This window comes from Pelobates fuscus, chromosome 10, assembly GCF_036172605.1.
Source record: "Pelobates fuscus isolate aPelFus1 chromosome 10, aPelFus1.pri, whole genome shotgun sequence".
NCBI lineage: Eukaryota > Metazoa > Chordata > Amphibia > Anura > Pelobatidae > Pelobates > Pelobates fuscus.
Genome location: NC_086326.1, coordinates 6,958,831 through 6,976,690, shown reverse-complemented (window position 1 = coordinate 6,976,690; position 17,860 = coordinate 6,958,831). Strand labels below are relative to the sequence as shown.

The 17,860-nt window shown below is 41.0% G+C and overlaps 1 protein-coding gene across 1 annotated transcript in view; it reads left to right on the top strand.

Annotated features, from left to right (window-relative positions):
- ATRNL1 (attractin like 1) overlaps nucleotides 1–17,860 on the top strand; it is a 716,247-nt gene that overhangs the window by 314,483 nt on the left and 383,904 nt on the right. The window contains exon 21 of the mRNA XM_063434704.1: nucleotides 14,009–14,061. Within this exon, the coding sequence (XP_063290774.1) occupies nucleotides 14,009–14,061 (53 nt within the window). The remainder of the gene's footprint in view (nucleotides 1–14,008; nucleotides 14,062–17,860) is intronic.

Below are 17,860 nucleotides of genomic sequence, written 5' to 3'. Positions count from 1 at the left end.
TCTGTCCCTCGAACTAGAAGCTTTAATACTATATATCGGTTAATCTCACAGTTTGCACGTTCGTGCTATAAGATATCATAACAGTTTAGTAGATATTCTCCAAACAAACATACATGTATTTATTTATTTTTTCTGCACATTTTATTTTGGGGTGATAATAAAAAACCTCAGTCTGTGCCAGTGATTACTCCAATCATAGTCTCCTCACTGAGAATTCTCTGTGCTGGAACCACCAGCGCCATTGTGGCTTCCGTCTGCTTCTCGATGAGCTGTAACACAACTCACTGAAAAGGTGGGAAGGCAGGCGCGCACTAGCACAGCGCGTCTGTAGCTTCCATTAACTCCGTAACACTAAAGGGAGTGAAAGAAAACCTCCACGTGAGTGATGGCGTGGGAGGTAGTTCTTCCCCCCATTGTAAAATGGCAACTTCGGCAAGTGTGGGGTGTGTCCCTTTAACAACTTATTGTAGTGAGAATCAGACAAAGGAAATCCATATTACTGCAAGATTTTTATCTGAAAAATGTAAAAATATGCAGCAAAGATGTGAAAATTATCACGGCGTGCCTATTTGTATCCGGTCTATTAGTCATTTTGTTTTCTAGTTTGGCGTAAGCCTGGTGGGTTTCCACACTATCCCAGCACCACGTCTTCGCTGTGAACCTTTTTCTATTACAATAAAATCTGAAATTCAAGCTGGGAAACTTTATTGCAAAACAAGTGCCATCTTCAGGGGGATAAACACAGAGTCTTGCAATATATAGCTGCAGAGCAGGCATTGCGCAGCCCGTGAAGCTAATCTCTCTGAAAGCAGCAGTCCTACATTACGCAATACATATATTTCTCTTTATTTAATTTTTTCCCCCCTCTATATTGTTATGTTCTTCTCTCTACTTGATCACATTTTATCCCTAAAGTCATATTTTCCAAAGATTTATGTGACGTGATATTTATGGCGCCATTTAATCACGCCACCCTTATCACTACCTTGCAGGAATCACTGGCGTTTTCCCTCTCTCTCATCTTGGTTGTGGTTTGCCTTTCTAAGCTTAGCTTTGATAGGTAATTAAAATACTTTAAATTACAATGCAAAACTTTCATAATTACAAAAGAAAGTTTTATTAATAGAGACCCATTAATCTTCCAAATTCTCTCTTGTTTCTGTGTGAATTAAATAGAGAATGGGTCGATCGGTGAGTTGCGGCTCTCAATATGCGTCTGATGACAGCGGAATGTGTGATATTTCTTTTTGTTGATAAATGTCATGCGTTTTGTTCAATTGAAAACTTTTTGTTATGAAATATATTGTGTGGTTAAAATGAACAGATAGAGCAAATGATACTTTCTGCTCTAAGTGTGCATCTCAGGGTCAAAGCGACGTGTGTCACATAAATGGTTCTGCCATCTGGTAAATACAGGAAATGTGGACTCTTCCTTAATCATTGAAATATAAACGGCATTAGAGCAACATTGTCATCACATAGAGTCTTGGATTAATTTACAATGGTGGCTGCTCCGCTGGGAGCCTGGTGTCCGCCAAGTACAGGGAAAGGGGAGTTATACTGAATCTATCCCTCATGGCAGCCGCCCTAGTCTTTCTGACGTTCCTCTTCAACTTCTCGTACCCCGGGCGCCCGGAGCCCACGTCAGTGCTTTATGTTCATGCATGTGCAAGAGTTCAACACTTGAGTCTATGGAGCATCCTGCTCGACCGCAGGATACTCCACATATAGAGCCCTACTCCCCACAGCTACCACTAGTGACGGCCGGGGTAAATGACAAAACTTGACGATGATTGCTCTGCCTTTGTCAATCTTTGTCAGGAGTAGGGAAGATGTTAAGACAAATTAATCCCCACTTTGTCTCAATATATCATTTGGCATTGGAATTTCAGTGAAACTCACGTCAAAGTGAGTATTCTATAACGATTTTATCTTTATGAAATACTATTTCTGAATGGGGGAGGGGGGTGTGACAATGTCACTTTCATCTCTTTTCATCTCGTTTAAAAATATATGTGACGAGACCAATCTCGCCACTGTGCACTGGAGGAGCCTGGTTGCCCGCCTGCTGCCTATGGCTCTATGTTGAAATGCTTAATTTTCCCCTGCAAAGACATAAACGCCGAGTCATTCGGTGCTTGCCCTGTTTGAGCGGTAATACCCCAGATAGCTATGCCATGGAGCCCATTCGTATAATGAAAGACTATGGGAAAGACTTTGGCGTCATGGCAATTGAACTGTATGTGTGTGATCTGAGCACCATTCAGTAATAATGTGTGCTCAGACCTAAGCTATCTGGGGATATGTTGCATGTCTGTATTTTATGTAATAAATGTAACATTGTGTATTTTATAGTATTTTATTGTCTTTTGCTGCCATGTGTTCAATGTAGTTTTGCCTCTGTCCTTGGAGATAATTAAATTACTTCCCAATTATCTCCAGGATAGAAGACTCTGTGGAACTGGTTTTGGGCAGAAAAGCCATGCTTCATTTGGTCACAAAGGTCACATTTGGTCACAAAGGATCTATCTTTTGAACCACTGGACCAATTTGTATGATTTTGACGTATGTTTGTATTTGTATTTGGAGTATGCAGATTCTGAAAATGCAAGTTGTATGTGAATGTTAAAGTTATGAATAATGTGGAAAAACTGTATTTCTCTGCCTGTGATAATTACATTACCCATTGTGTAAGGTAATTGTATCACAAGCAGAGGGGAGGATTTTGTGTGGGAGTGTCTGGGTGTATTGCATGTGTTTATTGGTTGTTTTCTAAAACCCTGTGGGTTGTACTAATGTGTAAGAATGTGTTTATAAGAACAATAAACCCACAGCTCTGTCTGTTCCTGCTTGACCCCCAAAACGGAGCCTTGTCTCGTTCTTGGGGGGATTTATTGTATGCTGTTCCAGTTTGACTGCTAGGAGTGTAAACCTATTCGTATGGTTTTCCTATTCGGCTGTTTACAGCATTCATATGGTTCCAGTTTGGCTGTTTACAGCATTCATATGCTTCTCCGGTTCGGAGTATTGGTGTCTATAGTAGCTGTGCCTGTGTCTCTGGAAGGGAAGATCTACTAAACAGCTTTTAACCCCTTTTATGCCTGGGGGTGCCGTTACAATATACATTTAAAACATTTGTCTTTATATAGATAAATATAATATTAATATTGCACATTTAAACATCAAGGTTTGGGGGAAATCTCATGTCATTCCCAAAGGAATGAATCGAACCACTGGTGCCAGTTTGTAGTAAATAGACCACATTTGTTTACGTAACTGTTGCGCTTTCTCCAGGCATGCGCGAAATGCCGCAAGGTCACAAAGCCACTTGTGTAGCAGGCTGCAGACTTTCATTAACGTGTATGCGCCAAAAATCTAATATGAATCACACCGGAAACACCATTTATATCAAAATCAAACCGGTCTCCACTCGATTAACATCGTCCCCCGGAGTCTTTACATTTACCGTTATCACGCACAACCGGACGACACTGACTCTTAAAGATATTACCTTGGCCAATCAGGCTGCTGTGGGGCATGTGATGGTTACAGTACGAAATATTTATTATAAACATTACAGCGTCCCATTAAACACATGTGGAGTTAATTCACTAAACAACGACTTGAAACTCACATAGCACAATTGAACAGAGGCTGTTTGCTGGCCTAGAGCTGGCCAGTTGGATACATTATAATCACTCCAACACTTGGTCTAGTGAATGAGCCCTAGTTTTCTTGTTTTGCAGAAATCTGACAAAATGTTACTAGAACACACATCACCAAAATCAAATAGTATCTACATGATTTCAATTAAAGTGATGGGTGTTGCAGTAAGGAATTAAATGTAACGCACACTGTTTTTTTTATCATCATTATCATCATTTATATATCACCAACTAATTCCGCAGCGCTGTACAATCATATAATTGGATAGAAAATAACCAATAATGACATACAATGTAATGTTGATATAAAACACCTTTCTCATTATTCGTATGAAAGTGAATAGTGAGTTGGAAATGTTTACAATTCTGTTTTTACATTTTGTCATTTGTTTTATAATCCACCATAATTCAATATTTAGTGAATACATCCCTTTGAGTCACAGTTTGATGTGAAAGCTAAATAAAGACTGTAGGTGGAGAAATACTACAAAATCCTCTGCATTGGTGTAAAAACAAACAAAAAAGGAAATTGACTCCCTGCAGATGTTTAGACTCGTTGTAATTAAAGTAGGATTTGTCTTGTTGAAGTCTGTCTGGCCTCAGATGTTTCTCCTAAAGTTAGTTTTTTGATAAATGGGGCTGTTTCGTGGAGCACAACACGGAGGATAAATGGTCATCCCGGAGACGACAGGAAAGTGATGGATGGGACAGCGCCTTATTGAGACATGACATAGACATAAAAAATGGGAAGCTTAAGGGCTTTTTTTTTTTTTTTTATTGTATTTGGAAATGACGGGATTTCTTGGCGTTCTGCCAAACGAAATTTGACAAATTGCATGTAACATATGTTAAATCAGGGACTCGGTGAAGATTTAGAAAAGTGTCGCTGATCAGAAAGTGGGTTAAAGTTCTAAAAAGGGGAGCAGACACCATGCAAACTTACAATATGTTTCTCTTGATGGATTTGTTTCCATGGTAACTGCTCCACTCCTAGTCGGATGCGTATTTCTGTGATAGGCACATTTTGTCCTCCTTTGTACCCAGTCTGCACTCTCTGTATTACAGGACTGGCATTTTGTGGCTATTTGGAAAAACCCGGGCCTCCTGCTCCGCCATAGAGTCTCACATTTCATGTCTATTGCTTTCTCTTAAGTGTAGTTCCACTGAGCTAAGGAACCAGAAGTGAAAGGTCAAACATGTTCTTCACTCATAAAGCACATCAAGAAGCTGTAGCGTGCGGTCTAGAGTGTCCCTTAAATTTTCGTTTTTTTACTGTATTTGTTTAAACCAGTTTTATGAAAAGTTTTACAATGATTTTCTTTCATCGGGTGCAGAAACTTTCCACACGCTGACACCATAGTTTGTTACATTTGTAAAAGGAGAATAAAAAATAAAACCGAAGACTTTGCTCCCTATGGGATTAGTGTCCAATGTTTCATATATGGTTCTAGACCCTGTTAATCCACTAGGGCAGTGGTCAGCAACCTATGGTACGGCACTCACGGCTGCAAGAGACAAACAGGCTCTGTCATATCAGGACTTCAAATACCTGCTAGTGCAAACCAAGTGGTGAGGGACAATCCTCCATTGCAGCACTAAGGGGAAGTGATCTTTAAATCACTTCCTCCCCGCACTTGTGAAGGGGAATCCGCAGTGGAGTAGAGCAGCCCACTGCAGCTATCACAAATCCTGCCCTTGACATGTTCCTGATCAGCCCCGTCCCCACTGGACCACAGGGAAGCCACCCACACTGCTACATAGACACAGAGCTGCACGATAATCCTCACCCTTATACAAATAACACAAATGCACTCCCCACCAACACAACACCACAGACAATCCACATACACGATCCCACAAGCAGCCTCTCACATGCAATACAGCAAGGAACCCCACACATACACACACACCACTAAACACACAATGTGACATATCACCTATACACACAACCCCACAAGCAGCCCCACACATACACACACTACCAAACACACAATGTGACATATCACCTATACACACAACCACACAAGCAGCCTCTCACATGCAATGCCACAAGCAGTCCCCCACATACACACACCACCAAACACACAATGTGACATATCACCCACACACACAACCACACAAGCAGCCTCTCACATGCAATGCCACAAGCAGTCCCCCACATACACACACTACCAAACACACAATGTGACATATCATTAAGACAATTTCACAAGCAGCCCCCCATACACAGCCCACATTGGTAGGCATCATACACAATACCACAAACTATTAATGAACTTATACAATATAACAACCCACATACGCACAAAGCCAACGCTACAAAGCAACTGCAGCAGCCACACATAACACAAACAGCATATGGCAACATACATAGCCCATTTAAAAATAAATAGGATCGGGACGCCAAGGGACTTTAAGATCGTGTTTTAGCAGAGTGCCACTAGAAGGTTACCTACCCCTGCACTAGGGGGCACTTCTTTCAAATCTTTCAAGACTGAAGGCCCCAAACCCTCCGTATTATTGTTGTTTAGTATTAATGCAAAGACAAAAAAGGGAGAGGACACTCAGAAATCGCTCATCGTACTGTTTAAAAACTAGATGATATGTATTAAAAAAAACAGTTAGACTCCCACATATACATAAACGTTACCAGTGTAACACAGTTTATAACAAATTGTCTGCTTTTCTCACACCCGCTGTGTGTGCATCGATACGGAGTCCTGTAGGATCTTTGAAATAAATGAAAACATTTCTTTGTCAGAAAGTGGCTGTCAGGGTGACACTAATCTCATAGACACTGTGCGTCATAAATAGGTTTCGAGGTTCGCCCTCTGTTATTAGAAGAGGGTTCAGTTATCCATGGTTGTATGTTTGTTTTTATATCATTGATTTAATTAATGTTATTGCTTGTAAAGGACATACTTACTGTGAGTTTTATTGCCATGGAGCTCTGTGACAGAATGATACGTACTGCATGTTACTGTGAGTTTTATTGCCATGGAGCTCTGTGAAAGAATGATACGTGCTGCACGTTACTGTGAGTTTTATTGCCATGGAGCTCTGTGAAAGAATGATACGTGCTGCACGTTACTGTGAGTTTTATTGCCATGGGGCCAGGGGCGGACTGAGAACCCTCAGGGCCCCCGGGCAAAATAAATCAAGGGCCCCCTTACAGGCCCCACCCATACTCCACAGCAAGCGCCACCCATGTCCCGCCTCCATGCACCGCCTCCAGCCACACCCTACACAATCTTTAGACACAAGGAACAAAAGTGCAATAATCCCTTCAAGGCCCCAGTAGAGACTACAATTGAGGGCTAATGGGCCATGGAGGGGGGTCTTTCTAGCAGAGGCTATTTCAGTGTCCTTTAGAGAGTGTGTTAGAAAGAATCCCCTCCAGGCCCTATTAGAGACTACAATGGAGTCTAATAGGCTTGGAAGGGGGTCTTTCTAACAGAGGCCATCTCAGTGTCCCTGCTGGAAACAGTCGCCTCCAGGCCCCAGTAGAGACTACAATTGAGGGCTAATGGGCCATGGAGGGGGGGGGGGGCATTCTAGCAGAGGCTATCTCAGTGTCCTTTAGAGAGTGGGAAAACAAGAAAAGAACGGAGTCTGTCCTGTGGTGTATACGTATATACACTGTATATCATTAAATAAACAGTTAAAAAATAATAACTTTATTAGGTAACATAAACTGAACTATGTACAAGGGGGGAAGTGGAAGATGGGAGACAGGGATATATGGTGCAGGGCACCTAAGTAAAAATATATATAATGCCACTACCTAATAATAGTGCTAGGAAAGAGAAGCTGGCACCAAGGTATTCAAGTGGTGAAAGACCCACCGAAATCGTGTCAGGTTGCGTAATCCTGAGATAAGAGCACACCAAGGCTGGGATACTCCGTACACCAAGGTCTATTCAAATACCTGTAAATGGTGACGGAAACCGCCTGTAACGATATTGTGCTCGCTACCAAGTGAGAACACAACGGGGCTGGATTAACCCGTACACCACCGCCTATAAATATCGGCAAATGGTAACAGAATCCACCTGAAAAGATATATATATTGTGCTCAAACCTGCAGTAAGAGCATAGCGGGGCTGGATATTACGGTACAACACTGCCTATGTGACTGGTTGACGGTGGTGACGAAATCCCAATATAGAAAAATTGTGCTTATATCAAGGCTAAAATGTCGAGATATGTTGCTAATAGGATCAGTATGTCAGTCACTGTCCAAAGTGCAAACAGATTCCCGTATGAAGATTAGCCATGCTATGGAGAAATATCCCCGTGGTGAGAGCATAAAGGGGTAGGATGTTACAGTACACTACTGCCTATTACAATTGTTGCAAATAGTGACAAGGTCCGCCTGTAACAGGTCTTATGCTTAACACAAGGCTACAATGACGAGAAATGTTTCTAATGGGATCAGTGCGTGGTAAGTTACTGTCCAAGATGCAAACAAGTTCCCGTGTAATAGTTAGCCGTGCTAATGGAGAAAAATCCCCAGGGTAGGTAAGAAAATTATCACACAATTATCAATGTCTAAGTTGAGTGAGGCAGGTCCAGAATAACCGGGTTCCCCCCATCGTGAGAGAAGGTATGTGTAGTACACAATGATCTGACGAGCCTGGTATACACAGGCGAAACGCGCGTCGGGCTAGACAGCTGGGAGACCATATCCAACTCTGTCAACGATAAACCGACTTAGGACCGACTTTGGGTGAGACCTTCACCCGCCCCACTGGACCTTACAGCCGGGCTACTACTACCTAACATCCACATTGATTTCCTTTTGGGACTCCCCCTCAGACGATCACTGTACATATGACCTGTATGGGTTATTGATACACCTGCACTCAGTACTGTACCCTCTCTTAGCCTCCTTATATTTCTCTTTTCTATACCTGGTACCCACGAAGGCACCATTCCTTTCTACTCTATACCCGGCTCGTTAAGACTAGCTGGTAAATCATACACTCTACATTCCATCAGGCACAGTTGGAGGGTACAGATCATTGTGTACTACACATACCTTCTCTCACGTTGGGGGGAACCCGGTTTTATTGCCATGGAGCTCTGTGACAGAATGATACGTACTGCACGTTACTGTGAGTTTTATTGCAGTGGAGCTTTGTGACAGAATGATACATACTGCATGTTACTGTGTTTTATTGCAGTGGAGCTCTGTGATATCCTGATGCACACTACATATTATTGTGTTTTGTTGCTGTGGAGCTCTGTGATACACATTAAACAAGCTGAGCTGCAAGAAAGCCATACAAACTAGGGTAGAAAATAAGCCCCATATAGGGTAAAAGGGCTCTGGGGGTATACTCTGCCTTTCAATAAACTGAGGGGGCTGCAGTTTAATAGTATTGATTAATAATCCATTAAATACCCGAGGTTCAGTTTATGGAAAGTATAAATTGTGCTTTGTTGTAATAGCTGATTTCACCACTTGTTCCGTTACCATGCTCAGTATTAGGTACAGTTTCAGGAACTCGTTAATAAAGGACAATAGGAGCTTTGTAAATGTCTAAAGATATCTCCACCTGCTGCGATCATTCTATGCAGACCACTTATATCTTAACCGGCTCTAATTACACGTGTGCTAGTGACGCGGAAATCACATTCTCACACTTTTTATGAAAACCCTTTTATATGACGGCGGGACGCTCAGGGCTATTTAAACGATGCAGTTATTATTCTAAATTCATTGAAACCTGAGATGTCAAAACGTGGTCAAAACACGAAGTGGGAGATTGGCCATAATCCAGCATTATGGATCTGTTTCGCTCTGCCTCATACTGTAACGGAGTGAATATTGGCGTATACAGTGTAACCATTTACTATAAAGACAGACTAATCCTGCGTAGTGTTTGGTGAATGGTTATTCTGCACACTTTGTAACGTTACGCTATCTGTTCAGAATCAGCCATCAGGATGTTTATAGGAATGGATGGTTCTGTAAACACTCCCATGGACCATTACTTGGGATCACATTACTGTCAGATCCTCAGACAGCGAGCTGAATAAACAAACCATCCTGTCATCGCCCCAGTTAACCCTGGATCTGTCCTCGGGGTGATTAACCATCCGCCACTGGATATAATGTTTCATCATTAGGGGCTGGTGGCAGAGACCAACCAACTGTCCCCCCCCCCCCATCCAGCCCTTCCCCTCTGTGTATTTACTGATTATCATGGAACGTCTAATAAATATAGACTAGGGGGATCAAAAATCCATTGAAATACAGAGCCACAGGCAGTGGCTGAATGATATCCAATATGAACAAAATATTTATTCCTGAAGTGGAATGGGAAAGGCTTTGAGCTTATTACTGCAGATTAGATGGGCTGAGCGTACAGAGAGACCTAGGAGGGGGTCTTTATCATGGAATGACATTGCAGCAGGTCGTACCATTATTGTATATCAATATTCATATTGCAGGGTGCCATACCATTATTGCATATCAATATTCATATTGCAGATTGCCATACCATTATTGTATATTAATATTCATATTGCAGGGTGCGGTGCCGTTATCGTATATCAATATCCATATTGCAGGATAAAAGTTATCATATATCAGTATTCATATTGCAGGGTGCCATACATTTCATATATTGATATCCATATTGCAGGGTGACGTACCATTATCATATATCAATATTCATATTGCAGGGGGCTGTACCGTTATCATATATTGATATCCATATTGCAGGGTGACGTACCATTATTGTATATCAATATCCATATTGCAGGATAAAAGTTATCATATATCAGTATTCATATTGCAGGGTGCCGTTATCGTATATCAATATCCATATTGCAGGGTGCTGTACTGTTTCACATATCAATATCCATATTGCAGGGTGCCATACCGTTGTCGTATATCGATATCCATATTGCAGGGTGCCATACCATTGTCGTATATCGATATCCATATTGCAGGGTGCCATACCGTTTCGTATATTGATATCCATATTGCAGGGTGTCATACTGTTTCGTAAATTGATATCCATATTGCAGGGTGTCATACCATTTCGTACATTGATATCCTTATTACAGGGTGCCATACCATTGTCGTATATCAATATTCATATTGCAGGGTGCTGTAGTGTTTCACATATCGATATCCATATTGCAGAGTGCCATACCGTTTCGTATATTGATATCCATATTGCAGGGTGCCGTACTGTTATCATGTATCATTATCCATATTGAAGGGTGTCGTGCTGTTTCATATATTGATATCCATATTGCAGAGTGCCATACCATTGTCGTATATCGATATCCATATTGCAGGGTGCCGTACTGTTATCGGATATCGATATCCATATTGCAGGGTGCCGTACCGTTTCGTATATCGATATCCATATTGCAGGGTGCCGTACTGTTATCGGATATTGATATCCATATTGCAGGGTGCCATACCGTTTCGTATATCGATATCCATATTGCAGGGTGCCATACCGTTTCGTATATCGATATCCATATTGCAGGGTGCCATACCGTTTCGTATATCGATATCCATTTTGCAGGGTGCCATACCGTTTCATATATCGATATCCATATTGCAGGATGCCATACCATTTCGTATATCGATATCCATATTGCAGGGTGCCATACCGTTTTGTTTATCGATATCCATATTGCAGGGTGCCATACCGTTTCGTATATCGATATCCATATTGCAGGGTGCCATACCGTTTCGTTTATCGATATCCATATTGCAGGGTGCCATACCGTTTCGTATATCGATATCCATATTGCAGGGTGCCATACCGTTTCGTATATCGATATCCATATTGCAGGATGCCATACCATTTCGTATATCGATATCCATATTGCAGGGTGCCATACCGTTTTGTTTATCGATATCCATATTGCAGGGTGCCATACCGTTTCGTATATCGATATCCATATTGCAGGATGCCATACCATTTCGTATATCGATATCCATATTGCAGGGTGCCATACCGTTTCGTATATCGATATCCATATTGCAGGGTGCCATACCGTTTCGTTTATCGATATCCATATTGCAGGGTGCCATACCGTTTCGTATATCGATATCCATATTGCAGGGTGCCATACCATTTTGTATATCGATATCCATATTGCAGGGTGCCATACCGTTTTGTTTATCGATATCCATATTGCAGGGTGCCATACCGTTTCGTATATCGATATCCATATTGCAGGGTGCCATACCGTTTCGTTTATCGATATCCATATTGCAGGGTGCCATACCGTTTCGTATATCGATATCCATATTGCAGGGTGCCATACCGTTTCGTATATCGATATCCATATTGCAGGGTGCCATACCGTTTCGTATATCGATATCCATATTGCAGGGTGCCATACAGTTTCGTATATCGATATCCATATTGCAGGGTGCCATACCGTTTCGTATATTGATATCCATATTGCAGGGTGCCATACTGTTTCGTATATCGATATCCATATTGCAGGGTGCCATACCGTTTCGTATATCGATATCCATATTGCAGGATGCCATACCGTTTCGTATATCGATATCCATATTGCAGGGTGCCATACCGTTTCGTTTATCGATATCCATATTGCAGGATGCCATACCGTTTCGTATATCGATATCCATATTGCAGGGTGCCATACCGTTTCGTATATCGATATCCATATTGCAGGGTGCCATACCGTTTCGTATATTGATATCCATATTGCAGGGTGCCATACCGTTTCGTATATCGATATCCATATTGCAGGGTGCCATACCGTTTCGTATATCGATATCCATATTGCAGGATGCCATACCGTTTCGTATATCGATATCCATATTGCAGGGTGCCATACCGTTTCGTTTATCGATATCCATATTGCAGGGTGCCATACCGTTTCGTTTATCGATATCCATATTGCAGGATGCCATACCGTTTCGTATATCGATATCCATATTGCAGGGTGTCATACCGTTTCGTATATCGATATCCATATTGCAGGATGCCATACCGTTTCGTATATCGATATCCATATTGCAGGGTGCCATACTGTAACGGACCGTTTCACTTACAAGAGGATAAAACCCAGTTTAGGCGATAATCCCCTTTCCAGATGCACAGGCAGCTACTGCAAACACCACTCTCCCGACTGGAGACACACGAACACTGAATCCGAGAAACCTTTTAAATTCTCCCAAGCATATGAATGCTGTAGACGATTGAATAGGAACCATACGAATAGGCTTGCACTCCTAGCAGTCAACTGGAACAGCATGCAATAAATCCTCCCCCCCAATAATGAGACAACACATCACTTTGAGGGTAAAACAGGAACTCTGGACTGGCTCATCCAGCCTGGCCTTTATTTCCAACTCACACATTAAGGCCACACCCAGGGGGAGGCATAAAAGAACCAATGACATAGATGTTACCTCCCACACATCCCCTCCCCTTAGTGTGACACATAATCCCATTATGCATGCAGTTTAAAATATACTTTTACACAACTTTCATAACTTTAAAACCATACATCACATTCACATAAAAATACATATCCACAATCAATCCATTCAGGGGAACAACATATTAAAAAATGGCATGAATCCGACCAGGGGTTCAAAAGTTACTAAAAGTATCTTTTGTCCCTCCTGGCTGGCAGAAAAACATCCCCACAATGCACCCTGCTTTCCTCCCTTCTGCCCTGGAGTTAATTGGAGAAGTAATCAAATTATCCAGGACTAGAGGCAGACTCCATTAACCACATGGTTGCAAAACGACATAAAACACTTTAAAATACATAAAGTCACATTTACACATAACACACAGACATTTCACCTATCCCCAGATAGCTGGGATCTGCGCGCACAAAACTACCGAATAGCGCGCAGATCCTACTCACACAGTACAATTGCCATGGAGCTAAAGTCTTTCCCATATTATATGAATAGGCTCCATGGTATAGCTATCTGGGGTATTACATTCCCATAAAGTCTGGTCCATAGTCCAAAGGCAAGAGGCGGGCAATCAGCCCCCTCCAAGGACACGTGGCGAGGTCGGTTTCGCCACACATACCATTTCGTATATCGATATCCATATTGCAGGGTGCCATACCATTTCGTATATCGATATCCATATTGCAGGGTGCCTTACGGTTTCGTATATCGATATCCATATTGCAGGGTTCCGCACCGTTTCATATATCTATATCCAGGTTGCTGGGTTCCATACCATTGTCGTATATCTATATCCAGGTTGCTGGGTTCCATACCTGTATACTATGCTGATATCTGCATTGCACAGTGTTGATTTGTGCACATTGATTAATATTGTGACCGTCTCTTCCTGCAGATGTGATTCTGAAAATCGTTACCTTGGGAATCCTCTCCGTGGAACCTGCTACTGTGAGTATTGATATCCAACTACACCCTGAGATTCACAGAATGAAACGGTCTGTTTGGGCTACTAATTCCGCCATTTTTTTTACCTGTTTTAAAACGTACATCTTTTCCTTGACCTTTGCTTGGTCCTCCATAAATCTATTCAATGCATATTAAAGCTGAGCCATATTCCATGTATTCACCACTCATCCATTGTTCATACAGCTACCCAAATACCTTATCTCGTTGCGAGGCCTTTTACACGCTAGTTCAACGCAGCTTCTCCGAAGGAAACATTTGTTTTTGTAATTTCTTTTTACTTTATTAGTATTGTGTAAATGGCACATTTGAAATATTATTGAGAGATGTACATACTTGCCATATGGTGACACTTATTTAACAATTTCGAGGACTGTGTTTAACCTTCTTCAGTCTCGAGGTCGACAGGTTTGTGGCACGCTTTGAGGTGGCTTGAGGGAACGTGGTGAAAAACCACGTGTAACTGGTTTCAGGCGATGACAGATCGGTAACATATAAAGTCATCGATGGGATTAAAACCGATAACCGTTCGTACAGACGTTAACTATGGAACCTTTCACCTTCCACAGGCATTCGGGCCTATAGCCACCCGGCAAAAATACCTGAAACGAGTTTCACGGCGAGTTCACTAAGAGTCCAAGTTTCAAATAATCTCATTCAAACATATGTGAATGAAATGAGCAGACTATGGAGCCTTCCTACTCAATCACTGATACGGCTTTCAACAGCTCCGTCCAGCCAGTCTTTAGGTTACGGGACGGAGGATTTAAGTTGACTATTAAGACTGTTTGTTTCTTTTGTGTGTTCTTAAAATGTCAAAATAGCCCAAGTTTATTATTTAAAATCGCCTTCCAATTCCATGACTTGATACAGGTTGCTTATCAGCCAATTCTCAGAGGGATTATTGCGAAATTTAACGTGTTTCCTATCTTGCTGCCTGGCGTACTATGAAGCATTTATACACATCAGGGGATGATGATTTATTTATCAAATAAGAGTGAGTTAGTAATCGTCATATACCCATATTAATTCCAGTAAAAATACAAATCAAGAAAAATAAATAAATAAACGTAATCTGCTTCTGACAAACACAAATACATTCTCTTTCAAAATTCATTCAATTTCCCCCCAAAATAATTAGAGGATATAGTTGGACTTGTTCTTTAAAAGAAGTCTTCTTTTAGCACCAACTATTAAAACAACTCAATGCCAAAATATATCAATTACACAAAACAAGACTTGTGAGACATTTGTTAGCCATTCATATTACTGCAATATTAAATACCGCAGACCTGTCTTTTGTGTGATTTCTCCCTATCTTCAGAGGTCTCCTCTGTTTTGTGTTTTAATTCCACAAGCAGATGTTTGATTATTAGTCAGAGACTATCCTAGTGCTGCACACCTGGGCTTTTTGTGGCATATCCTGCATAATTAATCACACACCTGTCTGCTGTATCGTTCCTTGGGGACCTCTCTCCCCTCGTCCACAGAGCGCCCGGACATATCCGTTGGTCTGGAATCAATTTATTGGAAAAAGGAATTTAAGAAATCTGGTGAATGAAGATCCTTTTATGAGGCGGAGGATGGATTGTGGCCTGGTTCACGGCCTTTGTTTTGTAAGCCAGAGACTGCCAAATGCCATATCCCAGATATTCTTAATCCCAGAAAGGACACATAGCTTAACTATTCCTTTCAAGTTTCAGCAAAATATAACAAGGTTACAAATTTAGAATCAATCTTATAATATAAAAATGGCTTTCCTACAGACATAGTACATTGATTAGTGGAGTATGCTCTCGGACTAGAGAACAATATTGCAGATCACAATTACCTGTCCCAGGGTCCATGGCCACCCAGCCTGGATCAGTCAGGTCCATTGCCCAAGGAACAGGATTGAGAAACACAGAATATTAATGTTAATTATTAATTAATGTTAATTATAAAGCATCAACAACTTCATTGCTGATAATTAGTGAATACGCAGAGATTTTCACCAAAAGTTTTGTAACTTACCTTGGTTCCCTATTTCATGGTGTCATGGTTTTGTGGAACGCTGGTTAAACACTTGTTCCTTTCACAGATGCTGTTAAATAAGATTTCTCCCATTGGAAATTAAATGCAAATTTCTTCGCCTGCAAAGTTAGATAACATTGGGCCTTGAAAAGGAATCAGAATATTATCGTTCTCGTGGAGAGATATGGGAAGCAACATTGCCAGCCAGAGTTCCACATAGAGTTAAATATGAATAAACTAAAAAAATCACATCTCCCCTATTAATATTAATTGTGTGGGGTTAACCCATTCCTGTCTGCAGAAGAAACCTGTTGGAACTCGCCTCTCATACTGCCTTGGGATACGATTTTTTGATTCACGTCTTCTCACCCCAGATCACAGATTAGTACATCAATTCCAGGATGATCCCATGATTCTATACATAGCCAACCTACAGCCATACATACCATTACTAATACATAGATCATCACTACTGGAGGGGAATCTGTCTAACACGATATCAACTTCTAACCTCACCCCACTTCACAGACCCACATATTTCTTAAATCATGGCGACTCGGGGAGATGGGTCTGTAGAAGGTATCCATATTGGGAGTTTATTTGGTTGGTTTGCATAAAGTCAACTAGGCATCATGGGACATGTAATCTAATTTACATTAAATGCCATGTCTGTGCCTTTTCAGAAGAAGCTTGTATCTTCAGGATAACATTATTTATTTTTTGTTTCATTAACACTTAAAGATTAAATTAGAACACTTTACATTACAACTATTAGCATTTGAAAGACTAATAAACCCTCTTACCACAATTATAACAGATTGTTATAAGGCACTAAAGGCTGAAATAAATCGGTAAGGAGCTAGGTGGCAGCCTTGTTCCTCTCTTTAATATAAATGTCTGTGTGTGTTTTAAGCAGAGAAAGTTGGTACTTTATTTTGGAGTGCAGAGTTAAAGAAACACTTTCATCGTGTTTGGAAACACTGATTCTAAACAAAACTCTGCCCCCCGATTGATTAATGAGCTAAAGTCCGTGTATTCGCTACAATCAAAGCTCTTAGAAAATGTTCAATTGTGCGATTCAGCTGTATATTTTTAAAATGGTCTTTTTTCCTTTTTTAAAAAAAAATCCTGGCTTCTCATTACATTAAATGGGAGATTTTTGCCTTTTCCCTGGAGATTTCTCTCTGCTAATTGACAGCCAAAGCAGATGGTCGGAAATCCAAACTGGAACATAAGTCAAACTTTGCGCTTTTTGTTGTTTTTTTTTTAAGTTACACAGATCGCCCGAGTGCAAAATCTTGTAAAATGCTAATAAGTCCCAGTATTTTACATAGCCTAAAGGGACGTGTTAAGAAGACTTTCTGGACTCTGGACAATTGTTAATGACTTGTGGTTTACTTGGGAACTGTTTTAAAAGTGAAAATTGTTTTAATTACTATGGTTTGTAAGATGAACATTTATTGTGGTTTAAACAATGATTTAACGTTTTCTATCCGTGGTGACCTCCAACACATGCATGATTCTGTGAGTTCCATTGCTATGGAGCTCTGTGATGCACTCATACACTGCACATTGCTGGGGTGTTATTATCATAGAGCTCTGGGATATACTCATAATTCACATTACTGGGAGCTCTGTGATACATTCATACATACTGCACATCACTGTGCGTTTTATTATTGTGTGAGGGGCAAATAAGGCCGTATAGGAAGCATACCAAGAGTAGAATAGTAAAGGGGGGGAATAAGTCGGTTGAGATGTGCCGGAACCG